The sequence below is a fragment of the Galeopterus variegatus genome, unplaced genomic scaffold (assembly GCF_000696425.1).
Source record: "Galeopterus variegatus unplaced genomic scaffold, G_variegatus-3.0.2 Scaffold452, whole genome shotgun sequence".
Classification (NCBI taxonomy): Eukaryota; Metazoa; Chordata; class Mammalia; order Dermoptera; family Cynocephalidae; genus Galeopterus; species Galeopterus variegatus.
In genome coordinates, this window is record NW_007726563.1 from 618,048 (window position 1) to 634,987 (window position 16,940).

Here is a 16,940-nt window from a genome sequence, read left to right on the forward strand (position 1 = left end):
CTCAGCTGCATGCCCCCTCTCCTGTCACACCAAGGGCAGCCCTCCTGGGGCAGGCCTCATGCCACAGTCCGGCTGGTCCCTGTGGGACAGAACGGGCGCCTCTCTGGTCTGGGATTGCCTTTGAAGCTGCTCTCTCCGGTGCCCCGGGCCAACAGGCTGGCCAGCCGAGAGGCACCAGCTCCCACCCTTTCCTGTGGGATGTGAGCTGGGACTTGGGGCTAATGGGCCTTAGTTGTGGGGACTGGAGGCCACTAAGTGGGCCAGGAGCTCATGTGGCTGTCCTTCCCCTCCCATCCCCTTCCTTTCCCTCTTCCCCACCTCCTGCTGGAGATTTAAAAACAAACCCGTGACTGCCTCCTCCCCCTGGCTTCTGCTGCCACCAATGGGCATTGTGCAGGTCCTTCTTTTGGATGCTTGGCTTTTTCATGCAATTCACTATTTGTTTCCTAATTTTTATGCATCACAAACAGGAGTTTGGTCAGCCAGTGCTAAGTGCTCTCTCTTGGCAGAGTGATTATGTTGCATGAAAGATACAGAGGACCACATCCTGCAGAGACAGCCTTTATGTGCTATGTGACACTCTGCTGTGGTGATGGAGGCCAACTGGAGGCTCCCTCTGGGGCAGAGTTCTCCATCTTGATCTAGATGGTGATTACAGAGGCGTCTACACCTGTGAAATCCATCAAGTTATACATGTCAGATCTATGCATTTTGTTGGGATAAATAACACCTCAACAAAAAGGAAAACAAAACAAAACAAAACAATGAATTAAAAATATTAAAAGCATGTACCACTTACCTCATTTCTGTTTTTAGTACAAAGGGCCTTCCAATCAAACAGTGCATACTTACCAGGTGACTCTGGTTTGCTATTTTTCCAGTGTGGGAGTATCTGGAGGACCTACTGTTACCCTTCATAACCTTTAGGAAACCACTGGGCAAGATAATATGATAATAATCTACGTTATTATGTAGCTCCAATGTGTGGGCACTGTGCTAAGTACTCTGCCTGTTCATCGTCTCTTTAGAACCCAAAAAGGTGGGAATTATTATCTGTCACCTGCCTCTCCCAGACCCACTGCAGTAAATTACATGATATACTGTACAAGCTTTAGAGAAGAAAATCTTTAAAAACCCAAGGCTTTTGTAGAGGAAGCAAAGAGGGTGCCTGTTAATGGGAAAAGCTGGAAGGCCTTTCTGCCCCTGTCCAGTAAGGAGAGACAGAGGCTGAGGTGACCACGAGGCTGCTCTGCCTCAGCCTGGAGCCTTCAGAAGGGTGGTATGTGTGAATGGATGGGGGAATGGATGGGACCCTTTTCCCCAAAGGATCTTAAGAGGAGCGGAAAGAGGGGACTTGTGCAGAGATGCCCCCAGTAGGCCTGGACAGAACGACAATAAACAGAGACCGTAATGGTGACACCTTCCCTCTGCCCACATTTTCACCCTTGAAGAGGGCCTTCACACCCAGCATCTCTACTTAGGGCACAACATCTCTGTGGGAGAGTTGGACCCAGCTGGCGAGCCCCTCTTGACTGATGGGAGACTAAGGCCTGGCCCACATATTGAGTCATTCCCAAGGTTGGGACTTGAATTCAGGCATTCTTGTGGACAGGACTGCTGGCTCCTGGGAGTCCGTGATACTTGCCCACTCCTAGCTCTGTTGGGTTCCCCCCTGCCCCCATCTACCAGGCCCTGCAGGACCCCATGTCTGCCTGGGTGATTTGGAATGGCCTTGTTCTAAGGCATGGGGATCATGTGAATGTTCTTGTTCTGTTTCCTCGTTCGTCAGGCCTCCCTCTGCTACCTCTTCTGCCAAAGGGGGCTCAAGAAAAGACAAAACAAACCTCAAATCCTAAAGGTTTCCCTCTCTTCCCTTCCCAAGGCTGAAAGGTTCCCAGCAGGTCATGAGGTCCTGCCTTTGGAAGTCTTAGCACCTGTTCAGGAGGCTTTCCTTTAGTGGTCGGTTTATTTTCCCAGGACTGATAGGGCAGCTCTCGCACAACTGGTAGTTTGTAATAGGCTGGATCAGATGAAAACTTCTTCCGACCATAGAGCCACAGAACATAGTAAATGGCTTAAACAGGCATCCCAGCTGCTGGGCTCAAACACTTTGTTGTTTCAGCCACCAGACATGTGTTTTTCTGGGAATACAGGAAATTATCTCTGCCCTTTGAGGAAGGGTAGAGTTTTTTCTGCCTGTGCTTGAGGATTGCAGACCCTTCCATTGTCCTGGGCACCCTCTGGCCCCTGGGCTGGTTGAAAGGGATCAGCTGCTGAAACCCTTAGATTGCAGGGGGACTTCTTTAGTGGGCATCCCTAAAATAAAATGTGTCAACCCTGACCCCAGGTATAGGCCGAGGCCAAATTCCCAGTCCCAGGGTTATAGTGGTAGCCAGACTGCCAGGGTCCAGCCTTGCCACTCATTAGCTCTGCAGCCTTTAGCACATGACAGCCTTTCTTTGCCTGTGTTTTCTCATCTGTAGAGCAGGAATAGTAATGATTCTCATGCCATGAAGTAACTGTGATAATTAAATAAGGTCCTTCGAATAGTACATGTTCAAACACAGTAAGGACTCTCCATAGCATTAGCTGTTAGCTTGAAATATTTTTCCTGATTAGAAAGATATACATGTTCATTACAGAAAAAGAACAACATGCTTAAAGATTTTTTTAGAAACCACACAAAACACTCATGATTGCATCATCCAGAGAAGTCAGTAAAATTTTTCCTCCCANATATGATAAACCCACTGCCAATATCATCCTGAGTGGGGAAAAGCTGAAAGCTTTTCCTTTATGAACAGTAACTAGACAAGGTTGCCCACTCTCACCACTCCTATTCAACATAGTGTTGGAAGTACTAGCCAGAGCAATCAGAGAAGAGAAGGAAATAAAGGGCATCCAGATTGGAAAAGATGAAGTCAAACTGTCCCTGTTTGCAGATAACATGATCCTATATTTTGAACAGCCTAAAGCCTCTACAAAAAAACTCTTGGAGTTGATAAGTGATTTAAGCACAACTTACTTTTTGTCACTTGACATATCCCCATGTTATTCATTGTAAACATTCCATCAGGAGGGACACACCATGATTTGCTGAACTATATTATTGCTGGACATTGAGATTATTTTTCATTTTTCTCTATATAATGTGAAGTGCATCTTTATGCGTAAGAGCCTTTTCTGAATTTAGGATTACTTCCTCAGGCTAGTGAATATTTTTTAAGTCTTTGACACATATTGCCAAATTGCTTTTCCAGAAAGGTTGTACCAGCTACGCTCTGGCAGTTGTGTTGAAGGTGCCTGGTACCAAAGGCATTTTAAAGCACTTGGAGGAGGAGGAGTATTGGTGAAGGTAATTTGCTTAACCCTTCTTTTAAACTATTTAAGGTCTGCCCTTATTCTTCTGTGATTTTTCTTTCTTTTTGGCGGCTGGCCTGTATGGGGATCTGAACCCTTGACCTTGGTGTTATCAGCACCATGCTCCAAGTAAGTGAGCTAACTGGCCGGCCCTGTGTGATTTTTTTTTTTGTGAAAGAATAACACACATACAGAAAAATACAAACTAAGTGAGCAGCTGAATGAGTGATCATAAATAAGACACTCTCATGTCACCAACACCCGCAACAAATTACAGAACATTCCTAGTCCCCCACCCACCAAGCTGTCCTGTGGCCCCTCCCAGGCACTTCCCCAGGCTTGATTAGGATCCTGACTTCTAACACAGCAGATTCGTCTAGACTATTTTTGCACTTAATATATGTACGTCGATCACGCTTATGCATTTCTGTGTCTGGCTTCTTTTGTTCAGTGTTATGTCTGTGTGAGTCATCTGTGTTGCGTGTGACAGTAGCTCGTTGGCTCTCGTTGCTGAGTGGCACTCTGTTGTATGGACGCACCACAGCTTCTTTATCCATTTTTCTTTGATGGACGTTTGGGTGGTTTCCAGTTTGGGGTTCCTATATGAGGGTCCTTCAAAAAATTCATGGAAAGATCTGTATTATTTTTTAATTCTATTTTTCCATGAACTTTTTGAAGTAGTCTCATATATGTCCTTTGGCAAATGCATGGATTTTCTTTTGGGTATATATGTAGGAGTAGAGTCGCTGGGTCATGGGGTATATGTGTTTTCAGTTTCCTGCTCCCATTTTTATTTATTTATTTATTTATTTATTTATTTATTTATTTATTTTGCACTTAATATATGTACGTCGATCACGCTTATGCATTTCTGTGTCTGGCTTCTTTTGTTCAGTGTTATGTCTGTGTGAGTCATCTGTGTTGCGTGTGACAGTAGCTCGTTGGCTCTCGTTGCTGAGTGGCACTCTGTTGTATGGACGCACCACAGCTTCTTTATCCATTTTTCTTTGATGGACGTTTGGGTGGTTTCCAGTTTGGGGTTCCTATATGAGGGTCCTTCAAAAAATTCATGGAAAGATCTGTATTATTTTTTAATTCTATTTTTCCATGAACTTTTTGAAGTAGTCTCATATATGTCCTTTGGCAAATGCATGGATTTTCTTTTGGGTATATATGTAGGAGTAGAGTCGCTGGGTCATGGGGTATATGTGTTTTCAGTTTCCTGCTCCCATTTTTATTATTTTATTTATTTATTTATTTATTTATTTATTTATTTATTTATTTATTTATTTTTCTAAAAGATGACTGGTAAGGGGATCTTAACCCTTGACTTGGTGTTGTCAGCACCATGCTCTCCCAAGTGAACTAACTGGCCATCCCTATATAGGGATCCAAACCCGGGGCGTTGGCGTTATCAGCACCGCACTCTCCCAAGTGAGCCACGGGCCAGCCCCCTGCTCCCATTTTTAAAGGATCACCTGAAAGGCAGAAAAATCCCCAGGGCAGTTGAGACCACATCAGCATCTTTCCCTTGGTGACCCACCTTTGGACATGATTGGAGGCAGGTTGGGTCCCTCACAAACCCCTGGAGTCTGCCCTACTTCTTTTCCCCTGTATTAAAGGAATCACACAAGTAGCACATACTCACGTCATAAGAGTTAAGGGCTTCATACGTGGAATGAGAAACTATGAAAACCTCTCCACACTGGTAACCACTCTGAACAGTTTGGGGGTCTGGGGGCACCCAGAATAGTAGTTAGAGAGTGGGAGCTGTGAGCCAGGCTGCCTGGATCAAATCTCTGTTCTGTTACTTATCAGCTATGTAACCTTGGGCAAGTTACTTCACCTCTCTGTGCCTTTATTTCCTCCCTGGAAAATGAGAACTCACTTCATATGGTGGTTGTGAAAGTCAAAGGAATTAATATTTGAAAAGCATGTTGACCAGTCCTGACCCATGGCAAACATTCAGTAAACTTTAGCTATCAGTATTACAATCCTTCTAATCTTTCTTACACATATACCCCTTTACTACCTAAATGGGCTCGGGCTGTACGTTTTATTCTGCAGTTTGCTTCTTCCACTCAAAGCTATATCTTTGATACAGTACCTTCTTTCTTATATCTGAGACTTTTCTGTTCTGGGGTCCACTTTCTCCTTGCCTCTTCCTCATGGAGTTTAGTGATTTCTCCCTGTCTCTCTCCTCCCTCTGTCCACATCTTCCCTCAGGAAAGGTTCTTACTAAGGTGTAAGAACTGGTTCATACTAAGGTGTAAATGACTGAGGTGGGGGAGGGGGGCCAATAACAGGCTGGATGAAACCAGCTCTGGCCCTGACCAGAGGAGAACAGGACCCCCAGTTATTGAATACCTAAGGGCCTGGGAAGGGAAATTCCACATGGTGGGGGAGGGGGGCCAATAACAGGCTGGATGAAACCAGCTCTGGCCCTGACCAGAGGAGACCAGGACCCCCAGTTATTGAATACCTAAGGGCCTGGGAAGGGAAATTCCACACACTAACTGTGTCTCCTTGAATCCCCACAACAGCCCCATGAGGCAGGTACCATTATAGGCTTCATTTTACAGAGGAGGAAAGGGAGGTGCAGAGAAGTTAAGTGGTTTTCCAGAGTCTTCCAGCCAGGACGGACAGTGAGTCTGCTGGGCTGTGAAGCTCATTTGGCTAAGCTGGAACCCACGCTCAGCTTCAGGCTGAGGCAGAGTCAGCTGAGAGGTTCTGGGTGAGCAGCAGCGGGAGGCAGCTGGTGGGTCCTGAGGGTGCGGATGGGGGTGTCCATGCAACTGAGGAGGGGCAGGAATTCTCTGGGGTGTCAGACCTCCTCCCCTCAGGAAGAGGATGTTACCTGGGAGGGGGGCAGAGGAGAAGGTTCTCCAGGGAAACACCCTGTGCCTGTTGTCTGCAGAAGTAGGTGCTCCAGACCCCAGTATTACTGAATGTGTGCACAGTGGGCACCTCCAGGAGGTGCAGGTGGTGGGGTGGTGCCCTGGGGCATTTTGGTTCTCCCATGTCCCTCCTCTCAGTTCTTCCTGGCTATACTCTGTGCCGGGGGAGGCTGTGAGTGGCCCCTCAGGCTTTGAGAGTTGGGAGCTGAGGGTGGGGGGATTGGCGTGTCTGGGTTCTTTCCTGGACCCATCTGCCCTAGAATCCCCCAAAGATCCTCCCCTAGCCCCACACCCATCCTACCCAGACCACACTCACAGCAACCCAGGCTGGGAGCCAGGGCAGTGGGAGGAGGCTGGAACTTGGCTAGAAGAAGCAGTGCTGTGAGGGTGTGTGCTCTGACAAAGAGGGAGCACGGAGGGGGCAAGCCTCACTCTGTCAGGGGACCAGGGACAAGCTAAGGCTACCAACAGTCTCTGATGCAGACTCCTCGCAGTTCACAGTTCTCGACACCCTCCTCCAGGAGGCTCACAGATTCCAGTGGGGCAGGGATTCTTGTGTCCATTTTATAGATGAGGGAACTGAGGCTGGCCCAGCCAGTGGGAGGCTAAGCAGGGCTTAGCACAAGTTCTCCTGATGACAAAGCCTGCTCCAGTCTAGGCCAGGCCAGACGCCCAGCCCTCTGTCAGAGAAACAAGGGGCTCGTTCTCCCCCAGCCCTCGCCGTGCCGGCTGGTACTGCCAGGTCCGGTGGCCCCCACCCCCTGCACCAGGACCAACTGAAGTCAGATTGTCTCTGGGTGTGTGTGTGTGGGGGGGCCTGTCCAGTGCTGTGTGGATGGGTGTGCAGCTGCGAGGAAGTAGGCTGGGCTAGTGCGTGTGGTAGTCAGTGGGGTGCAAAGACGGGGACACCCCTCTGTGGGAGTACGGAGAAGGGGGAGGCGGAGGCATGAGTGGAGGCTGTGGCTATGCCTCTGCTGCAGGACGGATGAGGTGGTGAGTGGCACCTCTGCTCCTTTCTTCCTGAGGACTGCCCTCTTGGGAGCTGGGCAGAGAGACCCCTGAGGCTGAGGCAGCCCCTTCCCACTTTATAGGGAAGTCACTCAGAGTGGTGGAAGGAGCCCTGGTTGGGGGTCAGATGGCTTGGACTCCATTCCTGGCCCTGGATCAACCAGCCCTGCAACCTCGAATGAGCTCCTTCTGGGCTCTGTATGAAGACTCTCCCCTCCCCAGCATGGGCTCAGGGGCCAGACTGCCTGGGATCAGATCCCAGCTCTGTCCCCGCTGCAAGACACTTAACCTCCCTGTGCGTCTGTCTCTCCTGATCTATAAAAGGATAGTAATAACTAAAACCACCTCACAGGGCTCTTTGAGGTGAAAGTGCTTAGAATAGTGCCTGACACAGTAAATTCTCAAATAAATGCTAGTTATTATCATTTCTATGATCTGGTGATTTTCACTGAATATTTGCCAGTACTTTCCACTAATGCTGACTTAGCGTGTTACCTGGCATTAGCCAGAACATATCAGCTTGTGCTACTTTTCTTTGCTACCCCCAGAGGTCTGGGGCTGATTCTTAGGACCTTGGGGCACAGCTCTGACCTCTGGCTCACATTGGTCAGCTCACCCTGGAAGTCTTGTGCTTATCCATGTCTCACTGCTCAGCCCCACCGGGTGCTATGCACTGTGCCAGACACATTGTTTTCATTTAACGCTCTCACCAGTCTTCTGAAGTAGAAACTGCTTAGAGATCAGGGAACAGGCTCAGGGAAGTTAAGTGACTTGCCCAAGGTCACACAGCAAAGAAGTGGCAGAACTGGGATTCAAGCCCACATCTGCCCTAGTTGAAAACCCTTATTCAACCACAAAGTCATACTGCCTCTTTCAATATCCCAAAGATGAGGACCCTCCAGCCCCTGCCAGGACCCTCGGGGAGTCTGGAGCACCCCAGGGGCCTTGCACCTCTGAGAATCTCAGCCCATCCAGCTGGGAGGGACCTTAGAAATCACGGGGTCCAATCTTTTCATTTTGTTCATGGGGAGATGGAGAAGGGACTTGCCCAGGGTCATTCAGTGAGCTAAGGACAGAGTGGGCCCAGCTGCAGGACTCATTCTGTCCTGTCTTCAACCTTCCAGACTAGGCCTGGGGGCCTAAGTCAACACCTGTCCCACTGGGACCCATAGAAGATCAGGGCTGATGTGCTGGGTAGTGGAAAGTCCTCTCTGCACCCTGAGGTGGCCCACCCTGCACAAGGTTATAATTGTCTGTGGACTTGCCTTTCTCATTGATTAGAATGCAGACTCCGTGAATTCAGGGACTACAGTTGTATCCCCAGTGCCTGGTTCATAAGTAGTACTCATTCCCTTCACACGTTCATGCAGCTTCCACCAGGTCCCTGGCTCTGGGCTAGAGGCTAAAGGTACAGCAGTGAACAAGACAGAAAGAAATCCTGCCTTTGGGGAGTTTGCATTCCTAGCAAGAAAAAGACAGACAGTGAATAAAATAAATAAGCAAAAATGCATAGTATTTAAGGTGGCAGTAAGTGATATGGAGAAAAATAGGAGGGAAGGGGCGTAGGGAATGTGCGTGGTGGGTAGGGGTTTTGCAATTTTAATAGGTTGGTTTTGGAAGGTCTCTAGAAGGTGATATTTGAGCCTTGGAGGAGGTGAAGGAGCCATGACAGTGTCAGGGAAAAGAGCATTCTAGGTAGAGGGAGCAGCAAGAGCAAAGGCCCTGAGGCAGGAGGAGGCCTGGGGTGTTTGAGGGACTGCAGGGACTGGTGAGTGTGGCTGGAGCAGATGGAACAAGGGGGACAAAAGGAAGAGATGGGGTCAGAGGGGAACACGAGGTGGGAGCAGATCATAGAGGGCCTCTTAGGCCATGGTGAGGACTTTGGATTTTATTCTGAATGAAGTGGGCGCTTCGGAGAGTTCTGAGCAGGGGGACGGACAGGATCTGACTTAGGTCTCAGTAGGGTCCATCTAATTACTGAGTCACAAGAATGTTGTCAGATCATAGAGGGCCTCTTAGGCCATGGTGAGGACTTTGGATTTTATTCTGAATGAAGTGGCCGCTTCTGAGAGTTCTGAGCAGGGGGACGGACAGGATCTGACTTAGGTCTCAGTAGGGTCCATCTAATTACTGAGTCACAAGAATGTTGCGGGGCAAGACAGAAGGAGGGAGTCTGAACACTAGGAGGTGCCTTCAGGAATCCAGATAAGANAGTTGTATCCCCAGTGCCTGGTTCATAAGTAGTACTCATTCCCTTCACACGTTCATGCAGCTTCCACCAGGTCCCTGGCTCTGGGCTAGAGGCTAAAGGTACAGCAGTGAACAAGACAGAAAGAAATCCTGCCTTTGGGGAGTTTGCATTCCTAGCAAGAAAAAGACAGACAGTGAATAAAATAAATAAGCAAAAATGCATAGTATTTAAGGTGGCAGTAAGTGATATGGAGAAAAATAGGAGGGAAGGGGCGTAGGGAATGTGCGTGGTGGGTAGGGGTTTTGCAATTTTAATAGGTTGGTTTTGGAAGGTCTCTAGAAGGTGATATTTGAGCCTTGGAGGAGGTGAAGGAGCCATGACAGTGTCAGGGAAAAGAGCATTCTAGGTAGAGGGAGCAGCAAGAGCAAAGGCCCTGAGGCAGGAGGAGGCCTGGGGTGTTTGAGGGACTGCAGGGACTGGTGAGTGTGGCTGGAGCAGATGGAACAAGGGGGACAAAAGGAAGAGATGGGGTCAGAGGGGAACACGAGGTGGGAGCAGATCATAGAGGGCCTCTTAGGCCATGGTGAGGACTTTGGATTTTATTCTGAATGAAGTGGCCGCTTCTGAGAGTTCTGAGCAGGGGGACGGACAGGATCTGACTTAGGTCTCAGTAGGGTCCATCTAATTACTGAGTCACAAGAATGTTGCGGGGCAAGACAGAAGGAGGGAGTCTGAACACTAGGAGGTGCCTTCAGGAATCCAGATAAGACATGGTGCAGGCTGGGCCTACATTAGTGGCAGCGGAGGTGGTAGCAAAGGGGCGTGTATCTGAGGTTGGATCTAATAGGATCAGGATGTGGGCCTGAGACACAGGGGAGTTAGGCTTGACTCTGAGTTTTGGGGGCTGACCAACTGCAGAAAGTGAAGAGAGAATCTGCAGTTCTGGTCCAGGAATGGGGAAGCTGGGATGCACGTCTTAGCTCTGTCACCAGCTTGCTCAGTGACTTTGGGCAAATCCTTTCCCTTCTCGGGGCTCAGTGTCTTCTCCTGCACTGTGGGTGCCATCCCACTTGCCCTGGCCCCTCCCCAAGCCCCAGTGCTTTGTGGAGGAAAGGGCCTCACAGACCTGCCCCCGTTGTCCACAGGGAGGCAGCGCCAGCAGCCGCCATGGCATCGCGCATCGGGCTGCGCATGCAGCTCATGCGGGAGCAGGCGCAGCAGGAGGAGCAGCGGGAACGCATGCAGCAGCAGGCCGTCATGCATTACATGCAGCAGCAGCAGCAGCAGCAGCAGCAGCAGCAGCAGCAGCAGCAACAGCAGCTGGGGGGGCCGCCCACCCCTGCCATCAACACCCCTGTCCACTTCCAGTCACCGCCACCTGTGCCTGGGGAGGTGCTGAAGGTAGGCCTGCTCCAGCCTGCCCCCCCACCACTGGTCTCAGCACCCCCTGGAACCCTTGCCTTCTCCCCTGCCAGGTGCAGTCCTACCTGGAGAATCCCACCTCCTACCACCTGCAGCAGTCCCAGCACCAGAAGGTGCGGGAGTACCTGTCCGAGACCTACGGGAACAAGTTCGCCGCCCACATCAGCCCTGCCCAGGGCTCCCCGAAACCGCCACCAGCCGCCTCCCCAGGGGTCCGGGCCGGACATATGCTGTCCTCCTCCACTGGTAACAGTGCCCCCAACAGCCCCATGGCCATGCTGCACATCGGCTCTAACCCCGAGAGGGAGGTGAGTGAGGGGCTGACCCACGCTGCTGCCTCCTCTGCCTGGTGCTGTGCTCCTGAGACTCCCAGTCCAATGGCTGAGGCAGGAGTGCTGCTTTCAGGGAGCCCCAGGGTGAGGGGAGACACAGCTCTGTCCTCAGGGAGCCCCAGTCTGATGGGAGACACAGCCCCATCCTCAGGGGGCCCCAGTCTCAGGGAGACACAGCCCTGTCCTCAGGGAGCCCCAGTCTCACAGGTGAAACACCATCCCTACTTTTGAAAGCTCTGCTAGGGAGAAACAGAGGACTCATACGGGAAAGCCCAACATACCCGCAAAGCCATAACAGGGCAGGTAGGCTCCTTGGGAAGAGCCCAGGCCCAGCCTTGGGGCTTGTGGGACCCAGATAGCTCATCCCTTCTCTGGGCTTGTTTCCTCCTCCCCTAAATGAGCGGGTTGGGTGAGGTGGGTCCCAAGGTCCCTCCATATCAGTGGCTGCCCCAGTGCCCCTTTGCCCCCATGGGCCGTCCCCAGATGGACTTTTCTCTCTTCCAGTTGGATGATGTCATTGACAACATTATGCGTCTGGACGATGTCCTGGGCTACATCAATCCTGAAATGCAGATGCCCAACACGGTACTCCTGGTCAGGGTGGGATGGGTGTGTAAGTGTGTTTGAGGTGGCAGAAGACCCACACTAGCTCTGAGCCTGGAGAGAGCCAGAGCCAGGGCCTCACCAGGCAGAGCTGGCATCTTTCTGTAGAAACAAGAGTTGCCTCCATCAGAAAATGTGATGAGGGCCCAGGAACAAGCAGAATTATGAATCAAGAAGGATATGCCTCAGCCTGTGTGCATGATATGGCCTCAGAGGGGAGAGGGATGGCTGGGGCAGTCGGGAAGGCTTCCTGGGAGGAGGGGAGGGGTGCAGAGCAGGCTGGGACAGCATGGGAGGGGAGCAGTGAGTCCACAGGAAGGCCTGGAGCTGCTGAGTTCCTTTGGGGATCTGGGGTTCCAATCCTCTACCAAGCCCAGTGGGCACAGGCCTGTGTCCCTCACTCCATGGGGCTGGCCTTTCAAGGGGTCCCCACCACAGGACCCCTCCCTCTGGCAGCTTCTGGCAGCACGACCACTCTCTGGGTCTCCTGGGCAGAGGTGAAGTGGCAGGTGGGAAGGATCTGGGCTTGGGATCAAGAGGCCTGGCTTCTGGCTTGTGTTGTGACCTTGGGAAGTCTCTCCACCATTCTGACCCCCAGTTTTCTCAGCTGCAAAATTGGGGTGATGCCATCTACCCACAGGATTGTGGGAAGATTAGATGAAACAAGAAATGGAGAGCAAGCTCTATGGAAGGGTGACAAGTGTTCACACTGAGAAGGGGGAATTGCTGGTGCCCCCTCCTTTTTTGGAGGTCCTGATCCTCAACTGCTTATTCCTGCTCCTTGGGCCTGAGCCTGTTACCCTGATACTGGCCCAGCAAGCTCTATGGAAGGGTGACAAGTGTTCACACTGAGAAGGGGGAATTGCTGGTGCCCCCCTCCTTTTTTGGAGGTCCTGATCCTCAACTGCTTATTCCTGCTCCTTGGGCCTGAGCCTGTTACCCTGATACTGGCCGTAGCCCATACCACCAAGGGAAAGTCCCCAATTCCTGCGGTGGGGAGTCAAGGAGTGAATGTCATTGCCCTGGTGACATTGCTGAGTGGCTTCACAGTAGCTGGCTGGGACTGGTTGGGTCCAAACCTCCAGCTAGCCGGGGCAGTGAGGGCTGAGGCGGTGGGGGAGGGTGGGTGCCAGCGTCTGGTACCTTTAGTAGTTCCTGTGTACACTGTGAGGTGTCTGGGCCTGTGATTTGCTCTGTGTGTTTCTGTGGCAGGAGGTTTCCAAAGCTCAAATCTGTCCCTGTCAGACCCCTGCTTAAACCTCCACTGGCTGCCCATTCCAAAATCCCAGTGTCTCTGTGGGTCAAACATAGCACTCCATGATCCAGCCGTGTGTCCTGTCCCTGTCCCCATCACACTCCTGCTGCTCGAGCATCTTGAAATGGCTGCACTCTGGCCAGCCTTGCCTTTGCTTGTGTACCCCCTGCCAGTAGAGCCTTTCCTCACATGTCTGCTCAGGACTCCTTGAGTTGCACGCCCTCCAGGAAACCTCCCAGAAACTCCAGAATTGATTAGGTGCCCCTCCCTAGGGCTAAATAATGCCTAGGGCCTAATCCTATCCCTTAACTGGTTTGGTCACTCTCAGTCACTCTAGGCTGGCTGCTCCTTGAGGACAGGGGTTGCATCTTGTTTGGCTCTGGACTCTGCAGACTTTCAGGTTGAATTGCTGAGTGAAGGGCCCGGGGTGAACTCTGATGCCCCTGGTGTCCCTAGGAATGGCTGTTCCTGGGACAATGGTCTCCGAAGGGGGCTCCCCAAGGAGAGGGGGCTGCTCACCAGGTCCCCCTCCCTGCCTCACCCCACAGCTACCCCTGTCCAGCAGCCACCTGAACGTGTACAGCAGTGACCCCCAGGTCACAGCCTCCCTGGTGGGCGTCACCAGTAGCTCCTGCCCTGCGGACCTGACCCAGAAGCGAGAGCTCACAGGTACTGCCTCCCTCTCCCTGCGCCCCTGGACCCCCTGCCACCCCTCTGCTGTGCTCCCTCCCCTCAGCTCCTCTCTCCTCCCCTGGTTTCCAGATGCTGAGAGCCGGGCCCTGGCCAAGGAGCGGCAGAAGAAAGACAATCACAACCTCAGTGAGTCCTGCCCAGCCCCCTCCCTGCCTCCTTCTTCCCTGATCTCACCTCGGGCTGGCTGCAAAGCCACTCCCCGAGCTGCACACGTTCTAGAAAGGCTTCCCTGTCCAAAGTCAACTCCCTTGCATCTGCCTTAAACCCTCCCACTGGTGTGACTCAATGGTGGCGCCATTCGCCATTCGGTGGTGGGTGAGGCCGTTATCACCCTCCTCACACTAGTCCTCTTTATGGAGGTGGGAGAGGGGCTCCTGGGAAGGGACATTCATGAAGTCCCCACTTTATCAGCTTGCGGGCCGTTATCACCCTCCTCACACTAGTCCTCTTTATGGAGGTGGGAGAGGGGCTCCTGGGAAAGGACATTCATGAAGTCCCCACTTATCAGATTGCTTTCTTATCAGATTGTTCTCTTTAGGGTGTGGCACCTGGGGCCACTGAAGGGCTTCTGAGCAGTGGGGAGGAGTCCTACCCCAGATGGTTTTGCTGTGCTAACAACCTGACCAGGGCCAATTTGGCCTTGAGGTGCCCCTTAATTGTGTCTGGCCTGCGCCCTGGCACCCCCCGACACCTGCAGAAATCCCAGTCTGTTGGTCACCCCTTACTTACCATAAAGGCTAAGTCTAAGCTGTAGGTTGCCCCTGCGGTGCCCCTCCCTGGCTGGGTGCCTCTCCACATGTGCGGTCCCTGTCCCTCTGATTGCTCCCTCTGGAATCTGTATTTCAGTTGAAAGGAGACGGAGGTTCAACATCAATGACCGCATCAAGGAGTTGGGAATGTTGATCCCCAAGGCCAACGACCTGTAAGCAGGTTTCTGGTGGGGAGGGAGAGGCCTGGGAGTGGGCGGCAGCTGACGAGTACTATCTGCCCCCAGCCCCATGCCAGTTATGAGGGGGAAGTGATGGGAAGAGAATCCCTTCTAGGAGCTCATCTTCTGTTTGAGAAAAGAAGATCTCTCCTTCTTCCAAATCAGGAAAACTCAGGGCAGATGAGCTCCTGTCCTAGAAGTGAGGCTGGGGTTAAGGGAGGCTTCCTGGAGGAGGAGTCCTGCTGGGAAAGTTTTCTCAAGGGCGTTGGACTGGTGGAGAGAGGGATAGTAGTTAAGAACCTAGGATAGGGCTGGCCCGGTGGCGCACTGCTACAGTGCGCCGCTTGGGAGTGTGGCGGCGCTCCCGCCGAGGGATCCCACATACAGACCGGTTCCCGCTCACTGGCTGAGCGAGGTGCGGGCGCAGCGCCGAGGGTTGTGATCCTGTTGCCGGTCCCGGTCCGGTACGGGCGCGACACTGAGGGTTGCGATCCGTTGCCGGACACGAAAAAAGACAAAAAGGAAAAAAAAAAAAAAGAACCTAGGATAGGCTTGGGTTTTGGTGAAAGGAATGGAAGGAGGCTGCTCCCTGTTTCCAATAGCTTGGTTCCATGGGATAAGTGAGGTGGGTGGTGGCAACAGAAGTCACCTGGGAGGGCCTGTTCTATGCAGACTGAGATCAGCCTCTTCCACAAATAGGGGGTGGCCAGGTCTGGGGTTGGTGGGCAAGGCTGAGACAGGCGACATAGGCTCTGAAACCAAAGCAGTGACAGGACTTGGCCCCTCTCTGAGCATGCACCCTGACTTCACCTGGCCTGCCACTGCAGGGACGTGCGCTGGAACAAGGGCACCATCCTCAAGGCCTCTGTTGATTACATCCGGAGGATGCAGAAAGACCTGCAGAAGTCCAGGGAGCTTGAGAACCACTCTCGACGCCTGGAGATAACCAACAAGCAGCTCTGGCTCCGCATCCAGGTCTGGCCCTGAACTCAGACTGCTTGGGTACCTCTGACCCCTGACCCTGCTTTGGCTTCTGACTCCAGGGCTGGGCTTCTGACTCCAGGGCTGGTGCTTATACTTCTGAAATTGGAGACACAGGAATGATGCCAATGAGGAAGGAGTATCAGTCAAGATGGTATACTTTGGTAACCAACAGTCCCCAGCACCTTTAACAACAAATATCAGCTGGGGGTTCTGTTCTGCGAGACCTTCATTCTGAGACCCAGGCTGATGGATAGGCACATCTAGAGCTGGCTTTTAAAGCCATATGTCACCCTTAAGGTGCCACATGTCACTTCTGCTCACATGTGTTTGGCCAATGCAAGTAAACTCTACACCTAACTTCAAGGGGGCAGGGAAGTGTGCCTGGGAGGGAGAAAGCTGGGACCACCTGGTGGATGGTGCTAAGAATCACCACGGGGCAAACTAAAGAACAAGGGCTGGGAGAGTCAGCCCTACCAGCTGGAGCTGCAAGTTCTAGTCCTGGCACTGTACTGAGGGCCTCTGACCCTCTTTGTATCTGAGGTGGTGCTCTATACAAAGGCCGACTGGACTGCAGCTTTTAAACGTTTCTATTTCTCATGGTAAGTAATACAATTTACATTAAAATCCAGTGCACACAGACACGTTTAAAGTGAAAAATCTAAGTTTCATGAAAGAATACTCATCCTTAATAGGTGCAGTGCATTCTGCTTATTTCTATGCCAGGCTAGCCAAGACAAGTCTATTTCAATTTAAAAAACATGGAGAGAGAGCTGGTCAAGACTCACTAGTGTGGTTTCACAACCCACGAATGAGTTACAACTTGTGGTTTGAAAAGACACTGGTCTAGACTCTAGAGCCGCCCTATGCTTTCTTCCAGTGGAGACATGTTGTGGTCTCAGGTGCTACAAGGGGAGAGGCAAGCTCTGTGATGGGGGTCTGGGAAGGGGTGGCTTGGCAGCTGGGGCCATGGGTGTGTGCCCCCAGCCTCCTGTCTGCCTCTGCAGGAGCTGGAGATGCAGGCACGAGTGCATGGTCTCCCTACCACCTCCCCGTCTGGCATGAACATGGCTGAGCTGGCCCAGCAGGTGGTGAAGCAGGAGCTGCCCAGCGAAGAGGGCCCAGGGGAGACCCTGATGCTGGGGGCCGAGGGGGTAGGAGTCTGGGAACTCCCAAGGCCAGTCCTTCAAGCAGTTGGGAAATCTCTGTCCTACTTAATCTTCCCTTTCACCCTGGGGATTTTCTCAGTGGAGTGGCGAGCTGCCCGCTC

At 51.9% G+C, this 16,940-nt stretch overlaps 1 protein-coding gene across 1 annotated transcript in view; it reads left to right on the forward strand.

Annotated features, from left to right (window-relative positions):
- Positions 1 to 16,824, forward strand: part of TFEB (transcription factor EB) — a gene marked incomplete at its 3' end in the record, with an annotated part of 52,266 nt that extends 35,442 nt beyond the window's left edge. The window contains exons 2-9 of the mRNA XM_008568932.1: positions 10,602 to 10,857; positions 10,932 to 11,186; positions 11,715 to 11,795; positions 13,617 to 13,737; positions 13,831 to 13,887; positions 14,608 to 14,683; positions 15,517 to 15,664; positions 16,678 to 16,824. Of these exons, the coding sequence (XP_008567154.1) occupies positions 10,624 to 10,857; positions 10,932 to 11,186; positions 11,715 to 11,795; positions 13,617 to 13,737; positions 13,831 to 13,887; positions 14,608 to 14,683; positions 15,517 to 15,664; positions 16,678 to 16,824 (1,119 nt within the window). The remainder of the gene's footprint in view (positions 1 to 10,601; positions 10,858 to 10,931; positions 11,187 to 11,714; positions 11,796 to 13,616; positions 13,738 to 13,830; positions 13,888 to 14,607; positions 14,684 to 15,516; positions 15,665 to 16,677) is intronic.
- Between the last annotated feature and the right edge of the window lie 116 nt (positions 16,825 to 16,940).